This window comes from Seriola dumerili, unplaced genomic scaffold (genome assembly GCF_002260705.1).
Source record: "Seriola dumerili isolate Sdu_G_001 unplaced genomic scaffold, Sdu_1.0 BDQW01000088.1, whole genome shotgun sequence".
Taxonomy (NCBI): domain Eukaryota; kingdom Metazoa; phylum Chordata; class Actinopteri; order Carangiformes; family Carangidae; genus Seriola; species Seriola dumerili.
In genome coordinates this window covers 1,408,891-1,428,682 of record NW_019174343.1, presented here as the reverse complement: position 1 = coordinate 1,428,682, position 19,792 = coordinate 1,408,891, and the positions used below count along the sequence as shown (strand labels likewise).

At 40.3% G+C, this 19,792-nt stretch overlaps 1 protein-coding gene across 5 annotated transcripts in view; it reads right to left on the bottom strand.

The window, feature by feature from the left end:
- Window positions 1–19,792, bottom strand: part of LOC111221680 (calcium-dependent secretion activator 1) — a 215,984-nt gene that overhangs the window by 110,914 nt on the left and 85,278 nt on the right. For all 5 annotated transcript variants that reach the window (XM_022745172.1, XM_022745175.1, XM_022745173.1 and 2 more), the window contains exons 4-8: window positions 10,906–10,986; window positions 9,930–10,166; window positions 6,140–6,261; window positions 920–1,031; window positions 489–628 (exon numbers count right to left, since the gene is read on the bottom strand). In XM_022745172.1, coding sequence (XP_022600893.1) covers window positions 489–628; window positions 920–1,031; window positions 6,140–6,261; window positions 9,930–10,166; window positions 10,906–10,986 — 692 coding nt within the window. The remainder of the gene's footprint in view (window positions 1–488; window positions 629–919; window positions 1,032–6,139; window positions 6,262–9,929; window positions 10,167–10,905; window positions 10,987–19,792) is intronic.

Below are 19,792 nucleotides of genomic sequence, written 5' to 3'. Positions count from 1 at the left end.
ACAAGAGCAATATTACCCTTTAACGCTACAGTACAATAATCTTTATCTATTTTCAAATTCCTTTATTCTATTTTGGATTCTTACTAGGATAAAATAGATGACCTTCAACATTTAACCAGGTTTCTCAGAGACCTTGATACATCTTTTAAAACCTCAGGTCTTGCACAACTGTTTGTACTCCACATGCATGGTCTCAAACTCTAGATCCTTTTGTGTAGTGTGTAAAGCTGTGACAAACACAGGAGGCTATAAAATATTACAAATCCTTAGCTCTTAGTAGTCTAAGTGCTATTTTGACCATTGGTTCGATCATGCCGGCGTGATCAGAGACTGCTTAATGCACCTGTACAGCCTGATGTTGGGTTGTGTACAGAACCATGATGACACAGGAAACTCTATAATGTGTTCAACATTCTAACCTGATAAATCAGAATAAGTGAATAGAGTGAAAGAATAATTTCCAGCATGCAGATTTCACTGTCACTTACCCACAATGCTTCATGTTTTGTGGTTTGTCCATGCGAATGGCCAGTTTGATCTTGAGGTCGTTGTCTGGACACCCTTTAGACACTGTCATCTTATGAAGCTCAGACTGCTTGGGACTGTTGGGAGTTGGGTGTAGCACGACCTGGGGGTAACAAGGACGCATGAGCTATATGTACAGCTATATATATATATATATATATAGATAGATAGATAGATAGATAGATAGATAGATGTACATATAGCTCATGCATTGTCATCTCTTATGTAAGGATCCTTTATCAATACAAGTGTATATATATACATATATATATATATGTATATATATGTATACTATATGCTATATATACAGTATATACTGTATATACAGTATGTGAGCTATACAAGACATTTAGTGATTTACATTCAGTGATTTAAATGAACCAAAATTACTTACCCTTCCCAGCTCCTTATCTTCCAGAGCCAACACCCCTGTGCTCTCAGTGAACAGCTTCACTTTGACAGCAGGTAATGGCTGGGTGGTGGTGAAGTCACCCTGGGTACCCCAACTACACACACACCCGCACACACACACATGCACACAGAAAGCACTGTGTTAGCACTGATGATGTCTCTGGGGCCGTGACTAGCTTTACTTCTATTTACATGAATCCAGCTAAACCTGTACTGCAGCTAAAACATATATGATGAGAATAAATGAATGCTACATCTGTCACTTTATAATACTGACATAAACAAGTTGAAGGGAGAGCATGGACAGGTCATGAAAACATAACCCATCATTTCAGAGGCTTCATTTCAATCTTGTTGGAGTCACCAAATAATTATCAAATCAAGGAGTGGAGGGGCTTTACTGTCCGGGGAGGGTAGAAGATGAGGGGTGGTGCTCATCAACCAGTGGCAAGAGAACAGGAGAAGCCTGGAAAGCTTCAGAAAAAGGAGACTTATCTAAACTTCTGGAGGTCTAACACAGACATAGAAGTCCAGCACTGCGTCCAAACAGGTCTAAGAAGTAGTTAAACCAGCTCCACACAAACCCACTTCAGGGATCAGCTCATGTCCAGCAGCGCCTAGTTACCCAGAAAAGTTCAGTAAATCCAGCCAGTTCATGAAACAACTACCATTCTGTTCACTTTTATATACCTCGTTTTTCTTTTTAAACTTCCAGTTACCCCCTCCTCTCACGACCCCTGTCTGTCCTCCTCCATGCTGCCTCTGTTAGTTTTTTCTTGCTATCCAAGCTCACAGTTATCTCTGATTTATAAATTCCTCCGCCTTTCCTTTCCTATCGAACTGGAAAAGGGTTATTCCGTACATTGTCTTTTCCCTTTCTGGTTTCTGTGGCTGTGCAGCAGAGTTATGATGTTTCCACTGGAGAAATCCGTTTAACATCCCACTCACACCTCAGATGTTACACTCACATCCTCTACTGAACAGAGGAGACAAAAACTCAAGGGAAGGATGAACACCGAGTCAGAGAAATGCTGCAGATCCAAAAAAGTAGTGAAGAAGAAGTGAAGTCAGAGGAGAGATTTGTAGAGGCTTTACAGCTGTATTTCATCTATTATTAACCCAGTCAATAGAGGAAATACCTGTGCACTGGTATTGACAGAATCATCGACTGCAGAAACGTATGAGTGCACCTGTAGGTTTTTGTATGATGGTAGAGTTTCAAGTTTTACACTATCTAATTAGCTACTATGTTAAGCAAAATGAAGTCTGTAGAGGCCGTGGCTGTGATTACTTTAGGATTCATTACTTGTTTAACACACTATCTTGTCATCTCAACATTAATAAAATTTCTGGCCCAACATCTGCCCGGGTCCTCAGCCAAGGTCTGGGCCATATAATTCCACATCTGGGCAGATTCCAGCTGTTATCCTCTGGTATTGACTGAGTGGTCCAGATGTGGAAATACCATCTGGCAGTCATGCTCTATATGGGCCAGATTTGGGGCGTGGAACCGGTTTATACTGGGCCAGAAGAAGACAAGCATGTTGCCCAAGTATGAGCCGGATTTACTTTGCTGTCTCATGTGATCATTAAATAATACCAACCTTTTTATATTTTTTATGTTGAGTCTATGTTCCCAAATCAGCTGATCTCAACATACCGAGCTTTGTTATAAATAAACAGTTCCCCACTGAACATTAGATAAAATCACACACTGTCCCTGATCATCACAGATTCTAATGAAGTAATCTGTTGTAATTAACAGACATAAACAAGCCTTGGTCAATTATGTTGTCACTGACATTTGACATGAGCAGATAACAGTTATTCCACTGCAGCGTGCTGAGACTGTGTTAATGTTACTGTCCCTGTAATGTTCTTACAGGGACTGACAATAACACATGAACAGTTTACAGGAGCCAGCAGTGAATCAGACAAATAATATTCAATATTCAACAAAACTATAATATTCCTGAAATACTGCAGTTCTCCTACAGACCTTAGATCAGACAGAGAACACAGTCACTATGCTGATTACAGATGCTTACCCATCAGAATGATTGTTATCTGATAATGACAATATTTGGATTGTGTTTGTGTTTTGCTAAAAGTCTGACATACACATTTCTGAGGTCCAATTTATCCTCCATAACGTGCAGATTTAAAATCTAGGATTGATTTATTTTTCAATATAGGAATAAAGTAAAATAGAACTAATCTCCATGTATGCAACTGTAATAATAATAACAATTTTATAATAATGGTAATAGTAATATTAATGACTGAATAAATGACATGGAACACATGCTTAAAATATCTACAAATTGACACTTTTTTTATTTCTTTATATATTTATTTATTTATCTTTTAATCACCACTGCCACAAAGTGCAGCTCATGGGGATTGTTGGGTCTGTAATAATATAATAAAGAGTACAGTCCCGACTTGTTCTGTATGAAAAGTTACCTATATGAAAATTTAACTGAACTTATTTCCTTCAGTTATAAAATGTATTTAAAGTCAATTCTGGTTCTGAGTCTTGAGTAAAATATAAAGCCTTCCATTATACACAGATGACACAAGAATTTCTGTCTGTATCTCACTAATATTGTTTTGACTATTAAGAATTTGAAAAATCTTTGTATTTATCTCGACACCAGCCTCATATCTGAAATGCATATTCAGAGACTTATATAATGGTTAGTTAGTAGTAATAGTTAAAGATATCTTTATAGTCAGAACAGGTAATATCTTCTTTGTAATAATATATATATATATCATTTTCATAATGAAAAGTCATTTAGTCAGACTGGCCTCAGGTTTTTCGATCCTCACTGTGCCTCATTTGGTTTTACTGAACGAAAACCAAAGAATAAAAGTTATTTTATGAGGGGCTATGTGCTGGACTATGTCTTGGCTGTGAGTATAGTTACCAGGCAGGTGATTGATCCCAGCCAAGAAATAGTCCATCAGTAAATAAGTGTATTTCCCCTGATGTAAGACTATTACTGTGACAGTTATGAAGGGCAGCAGGCTACAGTGATTAGCAGTGTAGCTTCAGAGTAAGGAGGTAGATGTTTTCAAAGTAACGTCAAACTTCTGTGTGTAAAATGATAGTTCTCCCTGTGTTTATTTTTATTTTCGTTTCTGTTGTTATGTATTTTATATCATTTACTAGCAATAAAAATAAGGATCTTTTCTGACACATTTTTAAAATAATTACTCTTGTGTACTTATACTGCTGATATGCATTTACTGCTTGAGCAGAGAGCAGTAAATACAACACAGCCCTGGACAGTTCATGGCAATGATCTCAAACCACCTCAGTGTGCTGAAACAAAATAAATTAAAAAAAAGTCATATTCACATCAAATATATTACTATAATATTAAATAACATCTGTTCTAAAATTGTTAAATGTGTACATGTTCCGTTTAAGCTAAGACCAGTTCTTTATGTGCAGTATTGACCTGATGGTGGTCCACACTGACTGGCACAAATTATCAGTCAGTGGTTTCCCTCCCTCTACTTCCATCTTGTCATTTGGAGATCAGGCTGTATGAACCATTTCCAAACATTGTGAAATACTTCACCAAAGTTCAGTTTAAATGATTAGAATGATCCAGATTACAGAACCAAGCTACAGCGGGTTTAAGGAATGTCCATTTGTTCTTACAGTCACCTGCTCCTAATGTCTGTCAGAATTCAAAGCCAGGATCAACTTTTGTTAAGCCAGATAAGCCAGGCTCTGGTCTCCTGTGTCAGCCATTTTCCTATCACTCCTACTGTACCAATAAAACAGTCTGAACTATTAACCAGTATCAAACAGGAGGGAAGAAGACTGAGAAACAAAAAGTGTAAATGAGTGGCTAACATGGAAAACAAGATTTGAGACATGGTGTTATATCTGACACTGAGTCATTGTCAGTTTTATTGTCACTGCTACTTAATAATGGATATAATCATGTAAATGATGAAAAGAGAAAAAAAGTGAATCATGAAATTAAATGTTCACCCCCAGAGTCTAAACACTGCTCAGAACATATTTTCTTCCTGACAGGCATACTCTCTCTGCATGTAGCCTAAATCAGACATTCATAAGTTCCATATAATATAGCCACTGCTCGTGGAACAAATCTGAGTAGGCACAATGAAGTCTGTCCCTAAGCTCACAACCCCCTAACCCCCTGACACAGCTAGAGAAACGCAACACCTGACTGAACATGACATTTCCTGAAACCAAGCCTCAATGCTAATGCTGAAGGAGCCCCAAGAAAACAGCTGTTAATGCTAACATTAACTATGTAGCAATAGCAAAACTTGCAAATAGCTTAGTCCACTTAGCTTTCGCTAACTACATGCACAACACAATCATATTTACCAGCCATGGCAGTATGTGTGTGCGTGTGTGTGTGTGTGTGTGTGTGTGTGTGTGTGTGTGTGTGTCTGTGTGTGTGTGTGTGTGCAAGCAGATTTTACTTCAATAGGGCTTCAGTTTAGATTTAGGGTTAGAACAGGGTTCAGGTTAGGATTAGGGTTAGATATTTACATAGACCGAGCACTTTTTAGAAACACCTGGAAACCTGCTTATTCATGCAGTTATCCAATCAGCCAATCATGTGGCAGCAGTGCATAAACTCCTGCAGATCCAGGTCAGGAGCTTCAGGTTCACATCAAACCTCGGAATGAGCAGAAAACCACGTCCAGGTTCCACTTCCTGTCACCAAGACCAGAAACCTGAGGCTGCAGTGGACACAGACTCACCAACACTGGACAGCTGAAGACCTGCTCTGATGGATCTGGATTTGTGCTGAGGCAGCAGATGGTAGAGTCAGAGTCTGAATCCATGGACCAACCTGCCTTGTGTCAACAGTCCAGGAATGTCTCAGTCTATCTGAGAATTGTTGCTGACCATGTTCATCCCTTCATGGCCACAGCTCACCATCTTCTAATGGCTCCTTCCAGCAGGATAATGCTCCATGTCTCAAGCTGGTTTCATCACAGTTAGTCCAGTGAACGTCAGTGACCCTCAGAGTAAAGTTTCAACATCTGGTGGATCCATGACATGAAGAACTGAGGAACTACCCAGTGTTAGTGTGGTGTTCCTAATAAAGTGTTCAGTGAGAGACTAGGGAATGCCAGGGAGTGTCCTCACAAGTATAGAAAGATCAACAAGTGTGTGTGTGTGTGTGTGTGTACATACGTGGGCTTTGACGCCTCAGCCTGGTCTGTTTGCAGCTTGTGTCCTCCCTCCACCTCCATGGTGCAGTAAACAATCCTGTTTGGAGCCAAAGACTTCAGACCCTGAACCTCCATAATCACCACCTGCAGCAGACACGCACAGACACAGTTTAAAAACAAAAAGAGACAAGAGAGGTTTTCACAGTCCAACATCACAAGTCTGAACAGCAACTGAGAAAGAAACAAGAAAATAAAGCCAACACCGTCTGAGTGACAATAGAGCTGCTCAAACAATTGCTTGACTGTTGGTTATATTTGAGGGTCAGAAATGACTGCTACCTGTGGTTAACAGGTATTAAATCACTGTTCTGTAGTTGTGCAGCTATCTCACTAAACACTGACACTGACACCTCTGTTTAGTGGTCAGCTGAACTGAAATACTCAATAATCCATCAAAGAGCAAGTTGAAATGGACAGACTGGAGCTATTCAAGCCATCTACCACATGGTGGCAGTGTTGCACATTTTTTGAATTTGCCATATGAAACAGGATGAGCAAAAAGTGATTTGAAGTGTTTTTCTGGGGGGGGTTTCTTTGTTTTTGTTCTTTTCTTTGTTTAATGGTTTGGGAATATATCAAATTCAATGAAAACACCTTTGTGGGCAAGAAAACAGTGGTTTTAATGAAGTGTCATGAACTGTACTTGACACATCAGGATATACAGTATCTTCATTATCTCCCATGAACTAACAAAGCTTAAATTGTAGAAATACTGTAAATAACAGGCTGAGTTTGACATATATGTTGTTATTACTTTAAATCAACTGAGCCTTTACATAACATGTGTCACCAATTGAGTGTTTTGATGATGAAGTGACTGATCATCTTGAAGAAACTATTTAAATGTAAAATGAGGATTCTGATAATTGGATGTTAAAATTTCCACAAAGGCAACCATGTTTCTAAAGTTCGAAAACTGGGAGCGAAGGAAACAGATGGTCCAGCTTCAATGCAATTACAGAACAACTGTAAAGAGCAAACAACATGTAATTAATGCCTTGAGCCTCCAGAGTAACTGTTTCTTTAGAAGAGTTTTAATTGTTTGATGCTCAATATCAGTTTTGGTTGTTTAGGAAGATGAGAGGAGAACCCTGTCACCCTGTAAATATACATATATTTCAGACATGAAGCATGAAACATGACCACAGATGGAATCAATATTGTGCAAGAAAACACTGGAATTGCATTCACATTTTTTAATCTCACCCTGGTCAATCTTGCAGAGTGATTAAAGCTTGAATTCATCATCAATAAGCTTCCATACAGTTGGTCCAGTTGGGTGTAGGAAGGATTTCTTGAGTGAGTGTCTATGGAACTTAGCATAAGTTCAGTCACCCCACTCCACTGACTTCGGGCACTTGGCAACCAACCAGATCTTGCCACGATTCCAGCCAGCCAATCACGTTGTCCCTGTTTTACTTTAAACTCTGTTCTCCTCTCTCCTGCTGTCAGATGTCATTTCAGTGCAGTTGCACCCCATTTCACCTCCAATTTTCATATCCAGTCAGGCAGAGCTCATCATCACATCCAAATCTCCAGCTTCTGCTCTTCCTATCTCCAGGACAACTACCAGTGTTTACTTCACACAGCCTCAACCCCTTTTTCACATACCGTATGATGACATCACGATGAGGTCTAATCACCAAAGACTCTCGCATCTCTCACTTTCCTCTCTTGTTTTGCACATGGCAGTAAAAGTTTATTCGTTAACAGAAATTAGTCTCTCCTGATTCAAATGACTCTTTTTCAGAATCCAAAGAGAGATGCACAAATTGTGGGCAGGTGCTGCCTGGCTATAGAAAACATTCATTGTACAAAAGAGGAGCATTTCTCCCACCTCACCCACATTGATTTTTTTTTTTACTGGAAGAGATGGAAATGTGCCTTTTTTCTCTGAGATGCTAGAAACCATCAGCAGGGGGGCAGTAAGATAATCACGGTGATGCTGGACTGATAAGCTCGATTTGATCTTGGTGGAGGATAAACACCCACAGAGGCTGGGCACAGGTACTGGACAGGAAATTTATCATCCAAGTCGAGATACTGAGCTCGGTCTCCTTTTCCTGTTCAACATAGAAATGGACTTGCCTGTCAGCCAATTAAGGAGGGGTTCAAAAATTCTGTCAGTCAGTGGAAATCCTGGAAACATCTAATCTCATTATCAACTCCAGACGCTGATCCAGAGAGACCGTCCATGGTTCATGAGGAAAAACACTGTGGTCGGGCAGATTTCAACATCAGAAAAAGCTTTATTTGCAAGTCTAGGCAACAGGTTTTTGACCACTAGTAGCACTGTGGAGTAATGTTTTTAATGAATGGGCCATCATCTTTTTTGTATCTCGCTCCAAGAACACGGGTGGCGTGATACTTTCTACTTTAATGCTGATGGTTTCCTCCTATTCCAATGAATGACAGTTGTTAGCACCAACAAAGATGGATAAAGAGATGGATGTAAACAATACATGTTTTAAAAATCTCAAAGAACACTGAATGTAAACATAACTGTTTACAAGAAAATTCCAAAGGGCACCTTTAATATGTTTAATTTCTGAAGAACTCCACACTTCTTACTACCAGAGGATGATTCTTAATGACCCAGCCACTTTTCCAACACCTCTGAATATTCTACTGACCAGCTTTTTGGTCTAAGAAATTTGGTTGTTGTTTCCAAGGAGAGGTGTGTGATTCTGCACAACCTTTGCTCAGTGGCTGCCTAAATGCAGACTATTGGCAGATGGAACAATTTACAGATGCTCTTGATGCCTCACATGCAGGCAATGGGTAGAGGCTAGGTGCAGCACACATCAACAGGGGCCCCACATTGGGGGTTTGTGACAACAGCAATGCACTGTATTGTGTCTTTATGGGAGGTTTATAGTTGTCATTGCAAAATGTGCCAATATGAGCTGATGTGTCAGTAACAAGAGTTTGATCCACCGGGATGACACATTCAAGAAACTCATCTGTAATTCATTCCATTTATAAGCTAGTGGATGGCAGTTTACCCTGGTTCAGTGTTTACCTGAGGGGTAACTGGAGTTAAACAAACCTGATATCTGCTCTGGTGAACAGCGGTTTTAAATATAAGAATGGAAGTGATGAACTGAGGCAGCAGGTGAATAAAGGATATCTCAAACATGATGGTTGACTGTACAATGATTTCCTGTCCTTGACATGTCAGTACCTTCAGATCATTTGGAAGTACAAGTTAAGTAAATAGAATCAACAATTACAGTGAGATTTATTGACCTTGGGAGCAGTATTAGAAAAACTTAATGGACATTGTCCAGAGCTTCCAGACACATCTCCTGGTCTTCATCAGCTGAGGGAGCTTACTCAGTTGCCACAGAGATCGAATTTTAGTCATGAGATGTAAGAAGTAAGTCCTTTAAGTGGAACTTGTGAGATTGTAACCTCTGTCTCTGTTCAAAGATGAATGTGGAAAAATCCACCATTTCTATTTTGGAAAATAAAGCACTTCACACTGTCAGTCAGTCTAAAGATGTAGTACACTAAACTGTGTGAGAACATTCATGCTCCCATCAGGATGAACCATGTTTATTATAATGAACCTGTGTCCTTTTCTTAAGCACCGAACTGAGGACAAACTTTACTTTGTTTTGTCCAGTAAGTTCACATGATGATTGCTAATGTCATCTAATGTTATCTGTTGTAACCCAAATCAGTGTGTCCTAACACAATAACAAAGCCAAACATCATTAATAAGAACTGTTGGACAAGCTTCCACCCACCTCCAGGGTGAAGGACAGCACCACGTCAGATTTGGACAGCGTGTTCTCGTCCTCCTGGCCCATGTCCATGATAGACGTGTTGTGGCCTCGTTTCAGCTTCTGTAGCTTGAACTCTCCTCCCTTGGACACTGGCATGCTCTCCAGGTTGGCCATCAGCAGGTTGACAGACGATCGCAGCTCCTCAATGAACATTGCCTCCATCTCCCTGGAGGAGAACCTTGGAAACCTTCCACCATGCTGGGAAACAGGAAGACAGCCAATCAGTTAATGAGCTCTATCCACAGAATGTCTAAAACACCTACAAGCTGCTCAGGTGAGCAGAGATCTGACTGCGAAACTCAATGTGAAACATTAAAAAAGTGTGTTTATTATGGTAAGAATTAAATCTGAACTGTCTACAATTCTCCGATCTAATTGGAAATAATATTCCTTCTTTAACACACTCTACGTTAGATGTTGTCCAACTGAATTACATTAACAAACCAATTCTGCACATTGGGGCCTGGGAACTGTGCCATCTATCCATCCATCCATCCATCCATCCATCCATCCATCCATCCATCCATCCATCCATCCTTCCATCCATCCATTCATCCAGCTATCCATCCATCTAATCATCCATCCATCCATCCATCTATCCATCCATACATCTAATCATCCATCCATCCATTCATCCATCCATCCATCGGTCCATTTAATCATCCATCCATCCATCCATCCATCCATCCATCTATCAGTCCATTTAATCATCCATCCATCCATCTATCCATCCAGCCATCCATTGGTCCATCCAATCATCCATCCATCCATCCATCTATCCATCCAGCCATCCATTGGTCCATCCAATCATCCATCCATCCATCCATCTATCAGTCCATTTAATCATCCATCCATCCATCTATCCATCCAGCCATCCATTGGTCCATCCAATCATCCATCCATCCATCCATCCCTCCATCCATCAATTAATCCTTACCCGAGCTATCTGGTCTGCCATTTGCAGTCGTCCGTCCAGCTCTCTTCTGATCTGTGCTGCCTGCTCATCAGGGTTGTCCAGCTGGAGAAACAGACAAAATGTACTGAGATGGAACCACAACAACATACATTGTGTCATGAGAATAGTTAGGATAACAACAATAATGGAAAATCTTATTACTAAAGGGGGAAAAAGAAAAACTTCTACCACTAACCAGGAGAAGTTAACAAATAAAACAAATATAGAGGTAAAGTTACTGTCCAGAATCAACCATTTCCAATCAAAAATACTTAAAACCCTAAATATAAACAGTGCCAAAAATGTCCCTGTATGACAAAAACAATAGGCAACAGACTAAGAGGAGACTCCATCATCATCCATCCATCAGCTGCTGTGACTGGCCTCTCTGCTAACCTTAGTACTTAAAACCAAGTTCTTATTTACATGTTGTCTTTATTAACATATTTAGCATTAGCTTTTGGTTAACTTATTCACTAAGCGTTCAGAAATTTCCCTGCCAACATTTTTCCAATACTTTCGTTGAGAACATGTCCAAAATGCATCGACAAATTTTAAGGAGCAAGGTTTTTTTTGAGTGGGTCCCAGTTATATTGTGCATTCGTATGCATGTTAGCGTGTAGGTGGCACAAAGGGGTAAACTTAAAGAGGATGTTGAAGAGAGCAGCTGGATCCTGTACAAACTCAACAGAGTGCTGACTCTGGTTGCTTGATGTTACAGGGAAGTGAGACAGAAATTAATATGACAACAGATTGTACACCAACCTGATAATATTTTTCAGTATGCTGGACATTCAGTTTGTTGGACATGTTTCTGTTTTGGACATTTTCAGGGGTTGGCTGGAAACTTACATCACAGAAGTTTGGATCAGTGTAAGGGAACACAGCTTGTTTGTGTTTGTTTGTTTTCTGTTCTGGCCTTCTCAAGTAAAATGCAGAAGACTGATCAGATAAGACCAAATAAGACCAGAGTAAGAGACTGAAAATTGCCCTCTGGGACGGACATATTGCTACCATTTCTCAATACCTTCCTTTTCCAGGTGGTCAGGTGAAGCCTTGCTGCTTACAGAGGCCAGTGATACTGAGAGCAGGGATCAATCTAATAACTTTGAGGAATTCATCAGCGGCTCTCTCCCCAGGCTGCAGGATCAATACTCTCTCTTCAGTGCTGCCTGCTGATTAGGAAGGAGCTGGAGCAGGTTAATGGTAATGTAATTACCCTCATACACCACTATACCATTTTCCCAATTACACTGTCGCAATGTAATCCGTAATTGCTGGCTTGGTTTTGTTCAGAGGTAACCTTTTTTCTTTTTTGGAACAAATAAAGCACTGCACTGGGTGGGGGGGTGGGGTGTGGGGCGCACAACTCGTTGGTTAGGTTTAGGCAACAAAAGCACTCTGGTTAAGGTTAGGTAAAGAGCATCGTGTTGGTTATATGTAAATAAACATGTCACTGGAAACTTTTTCTTTATTAAACCAGACCACGACATTTGCCTAACCATGAGCCAACTGCTGTGAGAGCCTCAACAGAACCATAAACAGGTAGAATAATGGGTAATGAGGCAGTGGCTGGGGTCCTTTGTGATGCTGAGGGCCTCGCAGGTGCAACATGCTTTATGGGTATGTTGTATGGAGAGATACAACATACTCCAAGTTGCTGTAGCTACAGTTGCTCCCTTCTTCAGCTTTGTGTTTCCTTGGTTCCAACAAATCCAACTAGTGAGACGTCTTCTTTCTAGTGGATCGTGAACTTCCATCCACATCACATCAGTAGTTTAAGCCTATAGACTTTATATTTTTGAACCATGGACCTTCAGTATTTGCTCAGTATCCACATCGTAATGACTGTCAAAGTTATGTAATAACTAAATAAGTACAGAAAACCTAGTGTTCTTTTTCTATTCAAATAAGTGTAATGCTTTTGCCTGTAAATGTCTCCTTGAAAAACACATTATTTGATAGATTTTCATCCCTAAATATTCTTCATGCTCCCCTCACAAGTGAGCCCTGCTTTTACCCCTTGTTTTATTCTCGCCCAACTACTGAGAAAAACATCTGGCTCTTGAGCTCCTAAATCCTCCAACATGTCCACAAGCTGTTTGCTAACTATGCATGTCTGCTGTTGGGTGCCATGCAGGTTTGTCAAAGCTCTTTCTACTGAACACAGCTGCTGATGCTGCTGGAGATGAGGTCGAGTTTGTATGCTGAAAATAGAGCTTTTGATTGACAGAAAATTAACTATTACTATTACTATTACTATTAACTATTTTTATAATTGCTTGAATCTTTTTCAAGCAACAGCCTCTCATCCAGCTTCTCAGAGGTTTAGATTCGTCCCCTTCTCATTGTCATACAGTATATGACAGGTGTTTTCCATTGGGAAAATAATAATAAGATTATTCAATAATATGAAAAGAAAACGTTATCATGTTAATCGTTAGGTGCAGCCCTAGCTGAAAACCAAAACAAAGAACTTAAAGAGACTAAAAAGCTCATTCAAGCTGAGGAGAACCGTAGACTGGAGGCTCATTTTGCTCAAGATTAGATATGGAACCTTCTGTCTGTACTCTTGAGTTCATCTGGTCTGAATGTTGTGTATTGTGCATGTTGTGTGAAAGTGTATGAAGCGGAGCAGTACCACTGAAAATCATTGGGGCAGTGTTGCCTATAGCTCAAGAAAGACGCAACCACAGAGCACGACAAAGACATCTTTTAAATGGCTGAACTCTTTGAGGAGAGGTTATGCAATGTATTTCGATCACCACCACAACAGTGCCTCCGTGTCTGTGTGACATCCTCCTCCACCATCGTTTTTTGTTTTCAGAAACTGATACGAGAGATGTGCGTGTCACACAGGCAGTGTGTCCGCTCTGACCCGTTAACATGTGTACTGTTACACAAACACCACGCACACACTACACATCCTGTGTGTTCCTGAAGAGCTCAACACACAGCAGCTTAAGAAAACATGCAAACAGACAAAACACAAATACATTCAGAAAACATCTTCATCAGTTTGACAATATGTGCTGCAAATAACGCACTTGCATGGATGCATTTTAATTCATTGTCCCCTGTAAACACCGTTTTGTTGTCAGTATTTGTAGCTTTGTGTTGTCAAACTGATGAAGATGTTTTCTGAATGTTTGTGTTTTCTCTGTTTGCGTGCGTTTTCTTATGCTGCAGTGTGTTGAGCTCTCTTGGCCACTGTAGATGAGCGGGTTTAATAAATTGCTTGTTGTTTTAATAAAAATATTTTCAGTTTTACATGCTACAGAATGCTGCTGCAGCTCTTGGAATAAAGCCAAGCACAGAACAAAATATACTGTGTTATACTAAACTGGACTGTTGTTTCTTATGTTATAGTCTGCTGCCTTCCCCCTACTTCCTATATAAGCTGTTTGATGGTTGCCTCGTGTCTTCACGGGGGGGGGCAGATGGTAGAGTAAGCGTGGGCAGACAGAGCCGTTTGGAGCTGGGAGATGAAACAACCCGCTGCAGGTGGTTACCAGGAACTGTTTTAACTGAGGGACAGCCCCCTGCAAACAATATGTCTAAAGACAAACTCATAACCACATGTAACTTGGGGAAAAATATTCTACATCTATATATCTACAGGTATCACTCCGCTTACTAACGCTTAATCAGCGTTACATTAATGGTCGTTATCTGTCTTAGAATGTAACAAACTTTGCAAAGATGAAAATATTTCCAGAAATAACACGTGAACGTAATGATGCCTGGTCGTGAGAGGAGGATGAAGGGAAGAAGCCTGGATACTTCAGCGCCAGTGGCGATTGCTCTAAGACTGCAAGGGAAGCTCAGCTTCCCCTAAAATATCAACAAAATAAGTGGTCAAATATGTGCTGTTGTGTGAACATTTCATTGACTAAATATGCGCTAGAACACGTTCATCTTTTGTTCAGAATCAGCTACTTATCACAGGTAACCGACACGACTTCCTTCTCATTCATCCCCGCAGCGCCACAGTGCTTTACACAGTGTAGACGCCGAGCGTCTACTGACTTCAATGGGGAAGCACAGAGTGGGTTGTTCCACTGCAGCGAAACTAGACGGTCATTGGATAAATGCTGGGCTTTGTCCCGCCCATTGGACGCTCAGCGTCTCTGGGGGTCTATGGGGCAGTGGGCTGGCCCGGACGCTCGGCTTCTGCATGATGATTGGATGATCTGTCTGAGGCTGAGTCCCTTTTTGATTGACAGCGAAATGAGCGAATCAGCGATCTTGAAGTATAAGCATCCACCGGAGCATTTTTCAAGTTTTTCATTCCGTTGTTCGGAGTTGATCTGGAGACGTTACTGATCCTCAGCCACTTTGTCTTTGTTAAAAACAACTAGCGTTGTGTTTGGCGATTCTCTTCTGTCACACTGCAAATTTACATATAAATAAACGGACACATTTTATGATGTAGGCCGAAAATGAGCTTCCCCTCCTTATTAGACCAGCAGCCGCCACTGTGCTGTACAGAACTTAATACATACATGAGCTCCTCTGCACTTACGATGCCACTAAGTTACGAGTATCATTTTGTCTTTTTACTCAAACAACTTTACTCATTGGTTTGACTGTGTTCATTATTCTTCATGTAATTAGCTGCTTATAGACATTTAGCTATAAATTAACCCCCATTAATCACCAAGACACAGTCCTGTACACAGATGCCTGTATCAACATTATACTTCTTCTGACTAAAAGACTAATTCATTTGTCTGTTTTCCTTGGTGCCCCAACTTCCAACAAGTGCAAAATTTATTTTCAAGCATAGTAAGCTGCTATGCCTTTGCGTGACTTGTAGTGTAGTGACAGATATGTACACAGGAAAACTAGAATCACTGTCACATGGTTGTCTCAGACTAGTTCCAGATTATATCCCTGTTTATATATATATATATCATATATTATAAGATATTTACCATTTATGTGAAATTTTTGTGAGGTCACCGTGACCTTGACCTTTGACCACCAAAATCAAATCAGTTCGTCCTTGAGTCCAGGTGAACGTTTTTACCTAATTTGAAGGGATTCCCTTGATGAGTTCTTGAGACATTGTGTGGCCAAAATCATGTTTTGTGAGGTCACATTTAACCTTTGACATTTAGCCACCAAAATCGACTCGGTTCATCCTTGAGTCCAAGTGGACATTTGTGCCAAATTTGAAGAAGTTCCGTCAAGGCGTTACGGAGATATCCTGTCCAAAACACCAAAAAATATGCATCTGGCTCTGTCGCCGGCACAGAGGAATAAAAACGGTCAGGTACAGTAGTCCGATGGGATTGTTCTCTCTCTCTCCCTCCCTCTCTCTGTCTCTCTCTCTGTCTCTCTCTCTCTCACCCCATCACCCGTCTGTCATTGCCATTGATCCTCTCCCACTGACTGCATTAACATCTTACCAGTACACCCACCCCTGCTGTTACCACCGACTGAGGAGCACGTTTGGATTACTGCTCTCTCCCAGGCATGCACAACACACACGCACACACACACACACACACACACACACACATACTGTGGCACAGAATTTGCACATCAAAAAATTTGCAGAGCAATAGTGTGGATGCACTCCCATGTTGTTACTCTCTCCCTCTGATATCTAGAGAGGAAGCAGCAGAGAAGACAGAGTGTGTGGCGTGTCAGACTGAAGGCATGCATGCTTGTCTTTCTGTTTTTTCTTTTTTTTTGATCTCACATTTCAGTTACAGAGTTAAACTGTCACTGATGTCCCAGTCTCAACCTCCAGTGAACAATCTAGGTCTGGACTCCCCTCTCTAGGAAGCTGCAGACTGCCCTTCACCTAAAGTAACCTCAAAGAAGTGATGAAAATACTTCCTGCTTTTCTGTTTGAGTCCTGGCTCCTTGTAGCAGTGTTCATGTTTGGGTTGGTTGCTATGTTTGCTCTTTGTGGTCACTTATGGTACCTGCACTGAGGGACTGGGAGTTAAGCTTCATACTTCAATACGTGGACGTGGACAGCTGCTGACTTGTGTGTGGGCACTGGACTTCCACATGGTTCTATACATGCTGCAGTCAAGGGTCTTATGCAGATGCATTCCTATATTAAGCCAGCTGCTAGGGATCTAGGGTTAATATTTGACTAAACCTAAGTTTTGATAATCAAGTCAAACATGTGGTTCAGTCTAGTTTTTACCAGCTCAGGATCATTTCTAAAATAAGATCATTTCTATCAATCACTGATCTACAAAAAGTTGTACATGCATTTATTTATTCTCGGCTTGATTATTGTTACACGCTTTACTCAGGTATCAGCCAGGCCTCCATCCACCGTCCTCAGCTGGTACAAAATGCTGGTACATGTTTTATTTATATTGTTTTATCCCTAATTATGTTTTTACATATTTTATTGTAAAATGTACTTAGATCTTATTGCATAATGTTGATTTATTTATTATTATTTATTCATGCTTCTTCTTCACTTTTTATTATGCTTTGGAACTTTGGACTTTTCCTTTGTCTGGTTTTACTTTTTTCTTGTAAAGCACTTTATAACTTTGTTAAAAAAAAAAAGTGTTATATAAATAATAATTATTATTATAATATTTATTATTATTATTATTGTTGTTGTTATGATCATTTTCATTATGACTATTATTATTTGACAAACCTATCAAAAGCCTAATGCACACTGGGCACAGGATGGTGGAAGTGGTTCTGAAAGACATTTTCTAGTTTCTGTGATACTCTCTGGCACTATTCAGGGAAAATGGGCTATTACAGATTTAATACCTGCAGTACATTGTGTTCTCCAACAAGCTTGGTTAAAGGCAGCAGGAAGCTCACCTAACAACTATGCATCTGAACAACTACGGTACTTGAGCAAATGGCTCATTTACATTGGTTTATGAATTTTAAATTAATAATTGTCAGGATCTTAAGCAAAAGTGTGACATTGTTATAAAGTGACGTCTGTGTTTATTTGATACATTGCAGAACTTGTTCTGTAGTTCTCCTTAGTTAAATCAAACGAGGATGTTCTCAGGAAACCATCCTGAAAGAGGGCAGAGCTGATGACTCGTGACAGCCTCACACAGACAACAGCTCCATTCACCTCCTCAGGCCTCAGTGCGCTTCAGGCTGTGTCATCTCCGAGACAATCTGACAGTCAGACCCACGCTACACACTGACTGCTCAGGTGTGTGTGGATAACTTTCAAAGCATTCTCCCTGTAAAGTACCTTAGCAGTGATTATTCATGTTTAAGCTAAATAACTACCAGCCTCTCACACCGTTTGTCAGCGGTGATCATTTCCCCAAAACATGCAGCAAAACCTTTAGAAATGAGATCTTCAGATGATGCACCCACCTTAAAATAGAGGGGCATCATCATATTTGCACTACTTTGCAGAGTTACTTCTTTGGTAGCTAGCATTGTGTGAGAGCACACAGCTGAGTTAACATTAGAGGTATTATGTGCTATCATGTACAACTGTGCACCACTCCACTCTCCACAAAAATAACACATGCAAAATAACTTTCATGCACTGTTTAATACGAGCAACTTTTGATGTCTGCTCAGTATTTGTATCCTTGTTTCCTAAAATCTCAGCTTCTCAGTATGATGCTATGTGGCAGCTGAATGAAGCTCTGTTATCAGACCTTCACTGCACATGAATGCACCAGTGTGAAGGATTTACAGATCACTCTGTGACTGTAACACTACTGAAATTCCTAAATTATTAGCTTTAACAAAAATCAATGCATGTGCTCCATTTTGATGCATTATCTATTATGAGCAGCTTTCATAGAAATGAAATGAAAGAAATGAGCTTTTGGAAGGACAAAAAATGTAAAATTGATGTTATTAAAATTTGAATAGCTGTCAGTAATGTAAGTTGTAAGCACAAATGGTCCTTTAATTAGAGTTACCAGTGTCTTTGTGGACGCATGTTTGACAACATGTCAGGACACTGTGCCTGCAGGTGATGGCGGGGACAGGTGAGTGTGCGGGTCAGTGAGCTGGGCTCAGCTCCTCGGCTGTGGAGCTCGTAGAGTTTTTGCTTCAATAAACAACAGACAGCATGGACCTGTTGTCATGACTACTGGTCCCCCTGATGGATTCTTAACGGCCATTTCTGATGCACACATACACATACATATGAAGGATTTTAGTGCTCAATATTTAGTTCTACATTCTGTCAAACTAACACCAGTGAAACCATCTGTTATCCTGTAAAGGCCAAAGATAACTAATTATTCAACAGCAAAAATCATATTGGATGCACATTTCTAAGTCCAAAAACCAAATACAGCAGCATGTGAGCACCCAGCAGCCAAAGCTGTAAACCAAAAATTAAAAACAACACGGTGTTTCCCTACCGCTGCCCCACTGGGACCCCCTGCCCCCCACAAAAAAATAAAATAAAAATATTTTATATTTGTTATTTACCTAATGTATGTGTACTCGTTTCATTTCAGCTCAGTGTGAGTGTCTCTATTGTGTTTTGCTGTCATTTACGGTGACGGTTCTCTTCCTATTTCACTGTGTGTGTGTCTTAGCCCCTCCCCTCAATGTCTTAGCCCCTCCCCACACACATGGATCAGAGCAGAGGAGAGACAGGCCAACAACTCATTATGTTAACAGAAATAAAAGCTTTCCAACAAGTTTAATAAATCCCTCCCAAGCCAAAGACGGACTAACGTTGACCACAAATGTCTGAAAGTCAGGACAGAATATTAGTGTTTCCTGAGTGCATGCATCTGTCAACAGTGGATCTCCTCCACAGCTTCATACACAAACACATACAGATTTGCCAACCTAAATAGTTCAGAGCAGCATGTGTTAATTATAATTGTTTTCTGATGGTGTCAAAGATTTGTTTTTTATTTGACTG